Below are 14,086 nucleotides of genomic sequence, written 5' to 3'. Positions count from 1 at the left end.
TTTGTGATTCCCACAGTCTGTCCTGGCATCGGAGGAGCTGGCCCTGGCCTATCAGCAGTCTGCATGGGATGCTGGCGAGATCGGGCCCTTTCTCCGCTTATGCCTTATGGATCAGAATTTTCCAGCATTTGTGGAAGAAGTGGAGAAGGAACTAAAAAAGCTGACAGAGTTGAGAACTTAATATTCACCCAAGATATCTAATTGAGGAAGGTGCCTTTCTATAGTTACCAAAGATATCAGAATAAAGAGTATTATTCCAAACACCTTTTATCAATGTTTTATTTTTAAAAACAGGTAAATTCACCTTTTTTTATACATCATTGCACTTCAACAGTTACACAAAACACAAGTACATGCATCTAAAGTTACATATTTCTTGAGAACCCTATTAGGTTATAAAATCTACAATCAACCATCAAATCAATGTGGAAAAAAAAATACAGTGTCAAACCAAAAAAGTATAACTAGTTGCATAGAATATCACCATGCTGTAACATTTCAAGGTCATTGAAAACAAAGGGTAAATTATAAAAGTTTGCCTTAATTGAATATACAAGAATGAGGTTGAACACATCAGTGCAAAAGGATTTAGAATGTACATGATTTAACAGGAAAAAAAATAATCACTTAAAAAGCAATCATACATATATACTGTAGTTCATTATATTCATTCAATGGACTGTACCAGCTTCTTAAGAAAGTCGTAGGTTAAGCCCTTAAAATTATAATTTCAGTTTATATTACTCATTTTTATTGGAACTGCACAATTTCCTCATCTGACAACATACAATAAAGGAGTGAATATCAGCAGCTTAAAAATGAAACAAGCATTTACTTTATTTTTGGATTTCTCCCACCCCCAAAAATATAAATATATATATATATATTTATATACTGTATATATCTGTAGGTTTTGCTGTACTTTACAAAAATGTATCACTAGATGGCAGCAGTGCATTTTAGAGCTTTGCCAATTTAACAGCTGCAGTCAGTAAAAAATGGCGCATGCATGATCTGATCCTCAGAGGACCTTTTCACTTCTATTTAAGTATTTTAACAAAGAGGGGAAAAAAGCAACATTCACAGCACATCAAGCCCAAAATAGTTTACACCTTCTACACTGAAGCATTGTTTAAAATGTGTCTGGCGAGTCATCCTTAGTGGAGAGGCTAAATAAGGCATGCTTAGACAGTCGTGGTGCTGCGCACTTGAAAGGGGAGAAAATGGAGTTCTAGAACCAAAGAGGTCCAAGCAGAAAATTTAGCAGGTCATGTTGCCACCAGTTTCAGGAACCTAAAGATCTGTTTGGGGTGGGGGTTTTTTTTAAAAAAAAAAAAAGAAGAAGAAAGAAAATTAAATGAGAATATGAACTGTTACCCAGGACTGCATCAGAAGACATGGAAAACAGCACTTTGGTTCAAACAACATGCTCAGGGATGCAGTGTGAAGTTCTGATCTCCATGTGCCTGGAAAGAGTGCACTGGGCCCACCACTGCTGGGCACCACTGTGTGCCCTGAAGGGCAAAGCAGGGCTAACTGACCTCTGGGAACAATGCACCTAAGAAAGTGACAATTTGTTACCATAGGTATTCTGAGATGACACCTATGTAAACAAGTGAAACCCCACCGCGGGAAGGTCTGCCTTTCAGCCACTGGATGGGGCCAGCAGGACCTGTCCCACCAGCATCGGTTGCTCTGGAATGAACTGCAAGACCTTGGAACCGCACAGAGACTACTGAACATCTTGTAACAAAGTCAAGATAGGCACATTCATTTCAATATAATCTCTAAAATTTCTCAAAAAGGCCATACTTACATTAGAAGCAGTACTTAATTTGTGTTTCTCTGGCGCAAGTTTTTATCTTTGTGATTGTTGGTGGAGTTGGTTTTCCTTTGGAGGAAAAATTGCATTGTTAAGCGTTAACATCAAAGTCAGCAGCAACTTCTGAAATTATGACACATGGAAATACAGGGTGTCTTTCACCTTCTACCATCCCTGGTGTAGTAAAAATTTTACTGCACATTCTTAGTGCCTAAAAGATCCTTTATTTGTATGTAATGCCTACCAACCTTCAATTAGTAGATCTCTTTGACTCCCAGGGCAGGCAGCAGACCGGTAATGTCCCTTTTGTCTCAGCAATGGTAATTATTCCAAGCCCACTACCACTGAGTGGTCTCCAACTCCCAGTGACCCTCTGTGATTTCCAAAGCTATCAATCTGTGATTGCTCTGTGATTTCCAAAGCTGTCAATCTTTATGGGAGCACACTGCCCATCTTTATCCCCTAGGCTGCATTGTGGACGTTGTCTCCACTGTCCCTTTTCACCTCATAAAGGGATCCCTGGGCAGTGGTGTGCTCTGTGGTACTGATCTAAGCTGGCCACCCATTCATTCTTCAGCCCGCTTCTAGGAGATCCTGCCAATTGTGGGGATTTATACAACAGGTGCAGTTCCATCTTTCTGGATACTACCAACTGCTGATGGAGCAAGACAGTGAGCCATGCTGTAGTACAGCTTAAAATCAATTTGAATAAAACCTGACGCTTCAGATGGCAGCCACCTTCCCAGGTCAATTTACTCATATACCATGGACAAACTTTGACATTTCTTTTTCCCCCATGGTATTCCTTAGTTGTGCTACCAACACCAAACTGCACTGTCCTGGGAACCAAAGGATCGTCAGTCAAGTCAACATCCATCTCTGGATGCACTGCAACACTCACTCGTTCACCAGCTTCCCCCACAATCTTAGGGAGACCTCATTTGCTAAACAGCAATACAAACTAACTCTATCAAAAACTGGATAAATGTCCAGTGAAGTACTTACATTGGCCCAGCTGGTTCATCATCTAGGTGGATGTTTGGATTGTAATAATGCATTGGAAGACAGAAAAAGAAAAGAGAAAACCATTATTAGACTGTGCATAAAGGGTAAACAGAAGAACAAACAGCAAGTGGCAAACATGGCTAGTCATAGCATTTATTCAAGGCCATTCCGTCGGGAGGTGCAAAACACTCATGGAGTTATTTCTGGATTCAGGTTTTTAATGGCAGGTATGTTGTTTCAATGGTTTTAGTTAACACTTGGAATGCTTGTCATGAAAAACTGCAACTGTAGCGGACAGATAGGGTGCAATATCATTATAGTCATCTTGTCCCCAAGTTCCAGTGGTTCACTCATAAATAGATGAGAAGACAAACCAACATTTCAGTTGTAAAATCCTGCTGTTTGTTTTCTTGTGGTGAATGTGTGCAGTTAGGCCTCAGTCCTACTTGGGGACGGGTGTGCACATGCAGCACGCTTAGCTGCACACCCTCACTTCCCCCCAGCGCACCCCAATTTCGTGATGTTTCACAATCTTGAGGGCTGGGAGAGAGAGGGAGGAAGGAAAAGCCCCAAAGGCTGAACCTAGACTGGATCGGCCATGAGGGCACCAGTGTCTGTCCCGAGGCTGTGCTAACCACCCGAGCTGGAGGTGGATGGCGGCACCCCTCAGATAAAGGCAGGCCCGCTCTGCCCTGGCCAAAACCAGAACTCAAACCCCAGTGAGCCAGGGCATAGCTTTTTAAAAAATTTAAATAAAAAAGCATCTATTATCTGGGTGTAGAACATACTACATTTTTTAAAAGAAAATTATTTAGGACTTTTTTTCTTTGCTGTTTCAGCTAAGGGCAAGTGGGTCCCTTTAAGCAGGGGAGGGTTAAGGATGTTAGGGTGGAAAGAAGACCCCAAAAGGGAGTGAACAAGCATGTGCTCTTGGTGTCTTTTTCCACAAGTCGGGGGGACCAAGCGAGCCCTTGTGGCCCGGGTTCATGGAGGCGAACAGAAAACCTCGCAGCAGGATTCCACAAGGGGCTAGGTGCACATGAAGCAGTATGGAGACCGGTCTCGGTGTGGGCGTCTGCGGGAGCACACATCAGGAGGAATGTCTGTCACAGGGAGACATTGCTCCACCTGTTCTTCGAGGCAACGGAGAGGCAAAGCCACTGCCAGCACACACAGTGACTGGAGCAAAAAGGAAAAGAAAAACAACAACAAAAATACAAAACAAAAACAAAACCAAAAACTAATCACAAACCAATGACTCATCAGCCAAACAACAGGCTAGCGACACGGCAGTGTCCACAGGAGTCTGTTACTAACAACAGTACACTATCAGAACAGGAGCAGAGAACACACTAAGACTCGAGGACATCTGTACACTGGGTGGTATGCAGTGAGGTCCACAGACACGCACCAGGTCCTAGAACGTACAAGCCTCGCCTAGGCCTCCCCTCTCCACTCCCAGGAGCCAGCATCCTGGTCAGGTCAGCTCGGCTACCCACTAGCAACTAAGCACTGGGGTGTGGGGGGGGGGGAAGGGGGGGCACACGAGAGGACAGGTGTAAAGGAAAAAAGAGCAAATGGGACTTGTAATGCTCTGCGAGGCAGCAGAGTCAAGAACCTCACCATCTACTCCCCAGCTTTTAGCAGAAAAGGCAAGGGCAGTCAAAGGGGTAGAGGGAGTTGCCAGAGCCAGGATGATCTTTTCAAGCATAGTCACCAATCCAAGCACTCTGCACCAGAAGTTTGACGTTCTTTTGACAGTGAGGGTACTCCCAGGTGTCTGATTAGTAACATCATTTTCCAGCCCAACAAGCCGATAACGTGCAAAAAGGCTGCATGGAGGTGTTTGCACAGCAGTGATGCCAGTGTAGCTGCCATGCCTACAGGTGGGAGCAGTGTGGTTCACACTGGTGTCCTCATCTGAGAGACCCTTCGCCTCTCTTCCCAAGCCTACTTCACTAAGAACATAGAAAGGAGCCTAGCATTTCCCTACACTGCCCACTGTGCTCCCCACACTCCCTGACAACTCAGACAGCAAACGACCCCAAAGGGGGAAGACCAGGGGAGAGGGAGAGAACAGTAAAGGAAAACAAAAAAAGGTACGAGAAAATCAAAGTAAATGAGGATTAAACAGCAAACTGAAATCCAAATTAGTTGTGAAAGTGAATGAAGTAAACTTGAAGAAAGTGTTAACATTATGAACTGTGCATTGTATAGACTGAAGCGGAGATTAAACAAACTCCAAAAGCATGCATATTGCTCACTTACCACCATGTTTTAAGGGTATGATGCAATTGAAGGGGAAAAAAAAGAAGTCATAGTAACCGACAAATATCAACATATCCCCAAACCCGCAGGCCAGAGATAGCCAGCTTAACTAAGGAGGCAGTTCTCTCCACCTCAGGACCACAGGCTGGACGAGAGGAAGAGGACTCAAGAGGACTGAGGGAGAGAAACAAGCTGCCTGAGATGCACCTTGTGCAGGGGAGGGATTCTCCAGCCTGTGCAGTGAGTGTTCCCAAGCACAGGCCCCGCAGCCTCCACACTGAGGAGGGCCTGCGATGCCGGAATGGATGCCTCATGGAGTGTCACCTCCAAAAGAGAAAACTGAAAAGCTAACAGATTTGTCTGGTCAAAGCTGCCTTTTCACTGCCCTCATCTCTCTGAGGGGGGCACTTTGTGGTTTCTAATCTTCTAAGATTTTTTTTTCCTGTTCCTAGTTTATTTTCTCCATCTGCAATTTGGTACTGAACCAGCTGACTCCTCGTCAAAAGACACTGAGTGTGTGTATGGAGATCATTTTAAAGGTCCCATTTCCTTTCCACAGTTCTGAGCCAGGGGTAAAGACTTCATGCTTTGCTTTGCTTTTCTTTGCTACCACACACATGCTTTGACCAACTAACAGAGTCTGAAACATTAGAAGAGCTCTTACCTCTGAAGTGTCTGAGAATTTGCCCATGTTGCTGTTGTGTATCGGCAAGTCAGAACCCACTAACAGCTGACCCCCAGAGGGTTTTCAGAGGCAGTTAAGAATGCCCATATTTCTCCCACAGAGCAACTGCCAATATTAAGTCACTTAAAATGACTAAATAAAACTTCAGATGTCTTCTCTACTAGTAACTTAAAAAGAGTAAAAATCATCCCCCTACTGTGAAAACAGTAAACTTCTTGATGCCAACCAGCGCTCACTTACTTAAATGATCCCCTCCTCTTTTATGTTAGTATGACAGGGCCCCAGGTTATCTCCAGCAGAGCTGAGGACAGCAATGCAGGTTTACTCTCGCCTTGTCAGGGACCTGGGGAGTGGGGACTAGAAAACTCCTACCAGCCCTCCTCTGGGCACAGTCAACTCTACATCATGCCCATATGCGGGGACCACCACAGATGGCAGCCAGAGCACGTGGTGGCTGTCAGATGGAGGTAAGGCTAGAGGGACAGCTTGGCTTGGTCTTTTTTTGAATACTATCATTTAACATTTTCAGAGAATACAGTAAACTGGTGAATAAGTGGGGGAAAAACCCTTTTTGGCTCCATGAGCCATCTCATCAGCTCTTGAAAACACTGAGGGTAAAAATGCAGCAGAGATAACTTGCGTTTGAGACAGCCTCTAGTCACCCACACAAAGGCCAGGGCTGCACAGATATGAGGGTCACAGCTAAGATAACCTCACCATATTTCAGTGGATAAAAAGAAATGGCCTTTTGTTTTCAGGAAGCAGGTAAACCTTAACCCTAAGCATGTTCATGGTGAGAAAGTGAATATTTTTATCTAGTGGGATTTAAAAACCCAGTTCCTCACTAAGAAAGTAATAACATTGCAACCACACTATAAATATGCAAGTTTGTAAGCTTTAATATTTTTCAGAGTTTTCTCCTATTAAGGCTCTGAGCGATGGAGAACTCAGAATGCCCCAAATATAAATACCCATGTTTGAACTCATAGTTCATACAAGAAAAAATTCAGCGGGTCTGAAATAAACTATGGATATATCTTGGTAATAAGGTACTTTTCTGGCAGAGAAAAAGCATGCTAGGTTTATTATTTTGCAGAGGGGAGAAAAAAAAACACCCCACTGTGATAAAAGCATAAATAAGTCAACACAGAAGAGTTCTTGAGAGGTGACAATCATCCTCTCTAAAACTCCAGATCGGTACCAGATATAATGTCCCTCTCATTCTAAAAAGGGAGGTACACACATTGTTATTGTTAGGTGCCACTGAGATGAATGACTCTGGAACCCTAAAAATGGGTCTGACCCATGGGTAAGTATATTCTTGCTGTGAACTGCAAAGGAGTTGAGGGGAAACTGACTAAAGGAGCAGCCAGGGGAGCGGAGAGAAGGGAGAAACAAGGGAGGAGCCATGGGTGGAATTGCCAAGTGAGGTGGGGGCTGCACCACAGGACCCTTAGGAAGGGAACCGCACTGCAGTCATTCCAATATCCCATAACTTTTTATCCCAACATTTTTTTTCCAATTGTTTGCATTATAGAATTCTCCCAAGAGAATAAAAGGACTTATTCTTTTTGTACTTACCCCGTAGGCATCTCTTATACGTAGGCTTTGTTAAGTGCCTATACTTATTTAACTTAAAAGAGTATTTTTCCCTACAGGAAGAGGTTCAGAAGATCTACAGGTCACAGACATCTGAGCTGACTAGCCAGCTGACCAGCAGGTAATGTGCTTCCCTGGACAGGCACATCTAGACACTTGTCAGATGGAGCCAACACTAACCAGTTGTCCCATCTGAGCAGCAGTTAGCAAACTGGTAAGCTAAACACCTTCCTATAATGAAGCCTGGAGCCGAGGACACCCTAAGCCACTGTCACTCTGCAACATCTCAATATCAAAGGCAAGTCTTAAAGCTCATCTTTGCAGACTCCTGCCTGACTTTTAGCTTCTCGACCTTTCCAAAGGGCAGACTGTGGAAAGTAGTATTTAACAAAGTAAGCTGTTTTAAAGGATGAACAGGCCCTTCACAGGAACAAAGCAGAACTGTGGCAGAGTCAAAGCTGAAAACACATGAAAGATGGGCAGCTCTGTCAAAATACAGGAGGACTGTGCCTTCGAAATCTTAACATAGCAGAAAAGAAAAATCTAGAGAAAAAAAAGCATTAGAGAGCCCCAGTTTTATGGCCTGTGAAGTAGAAATCCTGGGGCCACTCAACATTGCAGAAACCTGGACCACTCACTGAACAGGCTCATCTGCTTCCCACACTGGCCACCCCACCAGCCCAGTCCACTGTTGCGTGCATGTTAGGAAGGGCTCCACCTGATTTCCCCACCACTGCGTTCTCTCTGCAGAAAAGGTCTTCACCAGCCTCTCGGTAAAGTACTCATTCCATTAGGAGCACAGCTAAGAATAAAGGGAAGGGAGGGGGCCACAAACATGTCCTTCCAAAGCCTTGAAACCCACAGGTGTGCCTATGGGCCACACTACTTCTGAGCGAGAACCACTCCTCACTCGGGATTCTCCCTCATCCAGTGGGGTACCCAGGTCTTGGTGTTCCATCATTTGACAGACAAAACTGCAGGGCAAGCTCCAGCCAACAACCCAAATATCACCCAAAGCCAGCTTCCACTGAGCTCAGGGCACACTTTTGGCTGATGAATTTGTTTTCCTTGGAATAGGGGAGGGTGTTAAGAGTGGGACAGACTACGATACAGGCTGCTGGTAGCCTGCCTGGACCTGATACGATGGGACAGTGTCTCCCCGTTAGAAACAGAACATCTCTGACCAAAAAACCCCACATTTTGGGGAGCCCTGGTGGCCTAGTGGCAAGAAGCTGTAACTACAATCCCAGAGGCACACGGTTTGAATCCACCAGATGTTCTGCTGGGAAAAGGAGGGACAATCTCCTCCTGTACCAGTCAGATCTGATTTGACGGTACACTCACATAAAAATTTAAAAAAATTTAAAAAACCCACATTTTCCCAGAGTTTTGCTGACTGCAGAAGTGGCCAATCATTGCACACTTCTAGTGAAAAGATTTCAGTTCTGGGTCTTGCCAAAGCTTAAGATTCACTATGGTTCACATGATCCTACCCCCTCTCTTCTCAGACCCCACCAGCCTGAGCCACTGGCCTGGCTATCTCATCCTATACTAAGAGGGCGGTTGACTAGATCAGCTGCACCCCACCATCCTTGTCTGTGAGAGGCAGAGTGAAAAGCCAAGAACCCTGAAGACCTAAAGAAGAGACCAGTTGGGGGAGATCACAGGCTAGCTCGTCGCAGGGGCTTCACCAGGTGACCACATGGCCACCACTTATACACCTTAAATCTGCCTGAAAGGCCAGGTGTCCTACGGCCTTGGGGTGGCTTCTAGGCTTGGCTTGGATTCTCCTCTATCTGCCTGCTGATCTGTGTTGAAGGAAGACAGAGCTGAACAAAGGTGACAGCTGCCGCTCCCCACGTGGGGTGTGAAGGGCAGGTTTGGAAACTACTCCAATAGATGGATGAAGACAAGGAGTTCTGCGTGGCTAAGGCAAAAAATCTTGTGGGCCGGAAGTGAGGAACCAGCCTAAGAAAGTCCTTCTCTCTTTTTGGGCCTGAATCCCAGTCTCCTTACAGTTTTCTCGAGGTACCTGGAAACCCCCCAAGGCATCAAGCCCAGTGTTAGTGCCGTTCTGCAGGGCTGCTCTTACCGTCAGGAACCTCATCTGGCCTCTTCCTCTTCTCATACACCACAATGATCACCACGAGGATGATGATTTCAGCCAGAATTCCCAGGAAAGGCCAGAGAGGGGCCAGGTGGCTCCGTACCCTGAGGATGGTGATGACGGACATAGAGCCGATAGAGTTGGTGGCATTACACTGATACTCGCCAGGGTCTTCTGTGATCTGGAGGTTCACGATGTTCAACTCGGTGTAATTTTCCTTGTTGATGACGAAGAAGCGGCCAGTGGTATTGTTAATTTCCTGCTCAGGGACAGAAAAAAAATACACAAGGTAAGACTACATGAGCTAGTAATGCCCACAAGAGGGGTGTGGGACACAGGCTGGGAAGAGGTCACACCCTAGCACTCACCTAGCCAGACCATGCTTGTCCAAGGAACTGAGCACAGTTCACTGGTAACCTCCCTTCAGTATCATCATCAACAATAACAAATTAGCAAGTCTTGGACAGTGAAGGCCAACACCTCCGCCAGCACTGGGCCTCTGGGCTTCTCCAACCTGCATGTAGTGAGTGGGGACCTACAGCCTAAACATTTGGAAAATACCAACCCAAAGCCAGGAAATAGGATTGGTCAGAGGTCTGTCTGTGCATGATACGTAACAGCTTTCAGTGGAGCTTCCAGACTAAGAACTTGGAAGACTAGTGATCTCCTTCTGAAAACCAGTCTCTTAAACCTCATGGCTTACAATCGTCCAGTCTGGTTGCACTTAGGGTGTCAGTGAGGACTGACTTGCCGGCAGGAGCACCAACAAGATGATTGATGGGGAGACTCGGAACCTTCAAAAGAAATTGTTCTAAGAAGCTGAACCTGGAATTCCCCCAGTTTCTCTAACCTCTACTTTATCTGCTCAGTAATCCTCTGCTCTTTATTAACAACTACAAGTGACTTGTGCCATTAAGGGGAGCTCCAGTGGCCTAGTGCTAAGGAGCTGCACTGCTAACAAAGGCACAGTACAAATCTACCAGCTGCTCCACAGGAGAAAGGTGGGCACTCTCCTCATGTGCGATTACACTGCCCCTGAAAACCTGCTGAAAGGCCAGCTATGGGTCAGCTCCGGCTCAATGGCACACAACAACAACAACAGTGTCATAGGTGGCAGTCTCACCCTTACTAGGCAGTTCCTGAGCACCTCACATGCAACTTCCACCTTCAGTCAATGCAATCAATACCAAGAGGAACTCAATCCTTTTGCCCTATTGCAGATAATGGAGAGAGCCATCGGAAGCATACCAGGGAGTGAATGGCCGTTTCCTTTTATTTAAGCCACACACTTCTGCTGGTAAAAACCACTGGTGTGGTGTCAGACATGCACAACTCACAACTTCGTCATATGTTTGAGAAGCCCACTGAGGTAAAGAGGCTGCCCAAAAAGCAATCAACAGAACACTATTTCCAACTGTTTCAAATGGTCAGAAACCATGAAAACAAACTCATATGTTCAAGACTCTTCTCCAGCACCACAACTCAAAGGCATCAGCAAATCTTTGTCATCCTTAGTCACTGTACAGCTCTCTGATGGATAGCAAGTAATTGTAAAGACTATGGCCTGGATCAGGCACACCTTAGTGTCCAGACTGACATCATTGCTTCTCACTATTCTGGAGAGGTCCCTGACAGCAGATTTTCCCAGTGCAATTCATCTTTTGATTTCCTGCCTGACTGCTGGTCCCCAGTGTTGATTGTGGAGCTGAGCAAGCTGTAGAACTTTATATTCTTCTAGGTCGTATAGCCCTAGTGTGTCCACTTGCCGTACAGAGGTAGCTTGTGGTTACTGTGAAGCTGAACCATGTGACACTGATGACACTGATGTGTCAAATGCCTTAATGGTTACCCATGGCAGACAGTGTTTGGTGGCGCTCCCCGATTAAAACAAGCTTGGAAGCAGGAGTGGCATCCACTTCCTTAACAGCTTGCCTCTGGAAACCCTTATGAACCTAGAGAAAGGATGAAAGTCACACAAGCATTGAGAACTTTTGTTCATAGGGTCGCTATGAGTCGCCTACGATTCGACGGCACTTAACAACAACATATATACATATATATACACACACAATTTTACAGAAAAAGAGTAACATAAATATTAAGGGGAGGGGAACAATTGAAATATAGAAATTTTTTTTTAAAAAAGGGAACAGAAACTTTACAGACTGAGAAAATGCCAGGTCTAGCAAGTAATGCTACCCCCAGATTATTCTTTTAAAAACAAAACCAAAACAGTAAAATACGGGGGTGGGGGTGGGGGGGTGGGGAATTAATGTTTAATAGACCCTGAGAAAAAAACCAACATGAAACTTGAAAATATCATTAATATTCTAATTCTTTACTATGAAATTGTTTTTCTTATCAGTTCTGTTTTAGGCAACAGGATTGATATAAATGAGCAGGGAAATGTAATTTGGATTATAAATTCTCACATTAAAATAAAAGTTGCTTAAACAGTGAAGGAAAAATCTATTTTAAAATGATGCTAAGAAGGGAGGGGCAAGATAGTCCTCCCAGAGTGAATGGAAAGGGACGCTCCATCTAGCAGGTACCTCTAGTTACTGCCTAAGCCCCAGGCTGTGAAGGACAACACAAGATTGGGGACGCCAGGAAACGAGTTGTGTGTGCATGGCGTCCTTTCACCCTGCAGTCAAAGGGTGAGCTCAAAGAGTGAGCAGCAAGAGACTCGCTCAGACTGTGGAGGCCAGGAAGAAAGGAAAGCCACTGTCTCTTTTCCAGCAGATCTTTGTCCAGACAGGGGACCCGAGGATATGCCTTAGGTGTGCCTTTCTCAGGAAAGGGCTGTTTGGCTACAAGGAGGATCAGATGATCCTCCCACCACCTGGACAGCCATGATACTCAAACTCCTCCACCTCTGAGAGCTGCTTTCTGGAAGCAAGTTTCCAGCGATGAGAAGCTCAGAATTGACCAAGATCCAGGATTTGGGTGGCCTCACTCACAGGCTAGCTGACAGTACAGAAGAGGCAACAAGAGTAAATGGGGGTGGGGGGGAACCCACACCCAAAAAAATGCAAATAACCGTTATTTGTCCTCCCGACTCAACCTGCCTTACACTGAAAAGAAAAAAAAGAAAAGACACTGCTGGTCTTGTAGACTGTAAGATGTTAAAATTAGACCAGACTAAAATTGCTTTAAGTTGGTATAAAAATTCCACCATCTTTCATATTGTGTTGTTGTTAATTGCTGTCAAGTCAAGCACAACTCGTAGCGACAAAAGGCCTGAAGCCTTTCTATAACTATCGTCATTTCTCCAAGTTCATCGAGTTTCCAGAGGTATGTGGTTTAGGAAGTAGATGCCACTCCTGTTTCCAAACCTCAATTAACCTGGGAGTCCCACCGCCGTCTTGGAAATATGTCTTGGGAAAAGTGGAGCCAGAGTACTCTTCTGAAGCTTGGATAACAAAGCTTTGTCTCACATACTTTAGACATGTTACTAGGAAAGAATATTCTTTGGAGAGAGACATCATGCTTAGAAAGGTGGAGGAGGGTCAGCGAAAGAGAGGAAGACTCTCAAACAGATGGACTGATGCAGTTATGGGCTTAAGTGTGTCAGAGATAATAAAGATGGCACAGGAAAAGGGCGGGGTTCATATCTCATGTTCATACGGTTGCTATGAGAAGTACTCAACTAAACAACAAAGAGTTCAAGAAAGAGAAAGGCTCTGCCCTAAAAAGGAAGTAAGAGTAAAGCAGTTTTCCTAATATCTAGAAAAAAATTAAAAATATTGCATTTCACTACTCAACTAAGTTTCACACTATTCAACAAACTGATTTTTAAAGGCATTAATCCAGGGCTAACCCTGCTATCAAATTTTCTAACAATGACATAAGAAATAGGAGTAATATGCTTGATTTTTAACTGAAATCTAATCACTACTATTGATCTTTGAATTGTAACCACTTTTTTTTTTCATGATTGATATTTTATTGGTTGTTTTAAGGGCCAGTACAGAGACATTATGAACAACCTGTACGCAATTCTTAATGCATGTACCAAAAATCTAAAAAGCCATGTAGTTATAATTCTTTCTAAATTCCAGTGACCTTCCAGCTTTCAATTTGGAGGCAAGTTTTCATAAAGAAGAAAATAAGTACCAATATCTTCAATTGTTGATAAACTGTCACATCATTAAATCCCACTAATTCACAATTTACTATCACACACACTACACATTCAAATTTTCAACCGTTCACAGCACGTAACAAGGTTATTACGAAAACTGGATTACTAAGACCAAAGATGTTACAGAATCCACATAGTTTTGACAGGGAGAAAGCCATGAAAAGGGAGTGGTTATGTTTAAGAAGAAATTTTACTAAACAATATTCTAATTTATGTATCTAAAAAATATGGAAAATAGACTTAATTTAAAATGTTCAAGTCATAAATGCATGACTAAGACTCCAAATTATCATTAAGTATACTATGTATTATGGGATATAAAAACCGTCCCTTTCCCCATGGAATGTTACAGTGACATCCAAAGCCCCTCCACAATTTTAACATCCCACATTTTCTGGTTGTACCAAAAAATAAACAACCACCTAATGATCTCACCTCTTAAAAAAAAGCATTTAC

The 14,086-nt window shown here is 44.0% G+C and overlaps 1 protein-coding gene across 4 annotated transcripts in view; it reads right to left on the bottom strand.

Annotated features, from left to right (window-relative positions):
* Nucleotides 1-249: 249 nt before the first annotated feature.
* The window catches only part of NPTN (neuroplastin), an 85,390-nt gene continuing 71,553 nt past the window's right edge, over nucleotides 250-14,086 (bottom strand). For 2 of the 4 annotated variants that reach the window (XM_006888316.1, XM_006888318.1), the window contains 4 exons: nucleotides 9,472-9,748; nucleotides 2,828-2,837; nucleotides 1,817-1,891; nucleotides 250-1,301 (listed from right to left, as the gene is read on the bottom strand). In XM_006888316.1, coding sequence (XP_006888378.1) covers nucleotides 1,831-1,891; nucleotides 2,828-2,837; nucleotides 9,472-9,748 — 348 coding nt within the window. In that variant the 3' untranslated portion in view covers nucleotides 250-1,301; nucleotides 1,817-1,830. Of the gene's footprint in view, nucleotides 1,302-1,816; nucleotides 1,892-2,827; nucleotides 2,850-9,471; nucleotides 9,749-14,086 lie in introns of all 4 variants that reach the window. The other 2 variants (XM_006888315.1, XM_006888317.1) reach the window with 2 other exon arrangements.

This window comes from Elephantulus edwardii, unplaced genomic scaffold, assembly GCF_000299155.1.
Source record: "Elephantulus edwardii isolate Elephantulus edwardi_28Jun2011 unplaced genomic scaffold, EleEdw1.0 scaffold00066, whole genome shotgun sequence".
In the NCBI taxonomy this organism is placed as follows: Eukaryota; Metazoa; Chordata; class Mammalia; order Macroscelidea; family Macroscelididae; genus Elephantulus; species Elephantulus edwardii.
The sequence above is the reverse complement of the archived record's forward strand: the minus strand, read 5'-3'. Positions and strand labels throughout refer to the sequence as shown.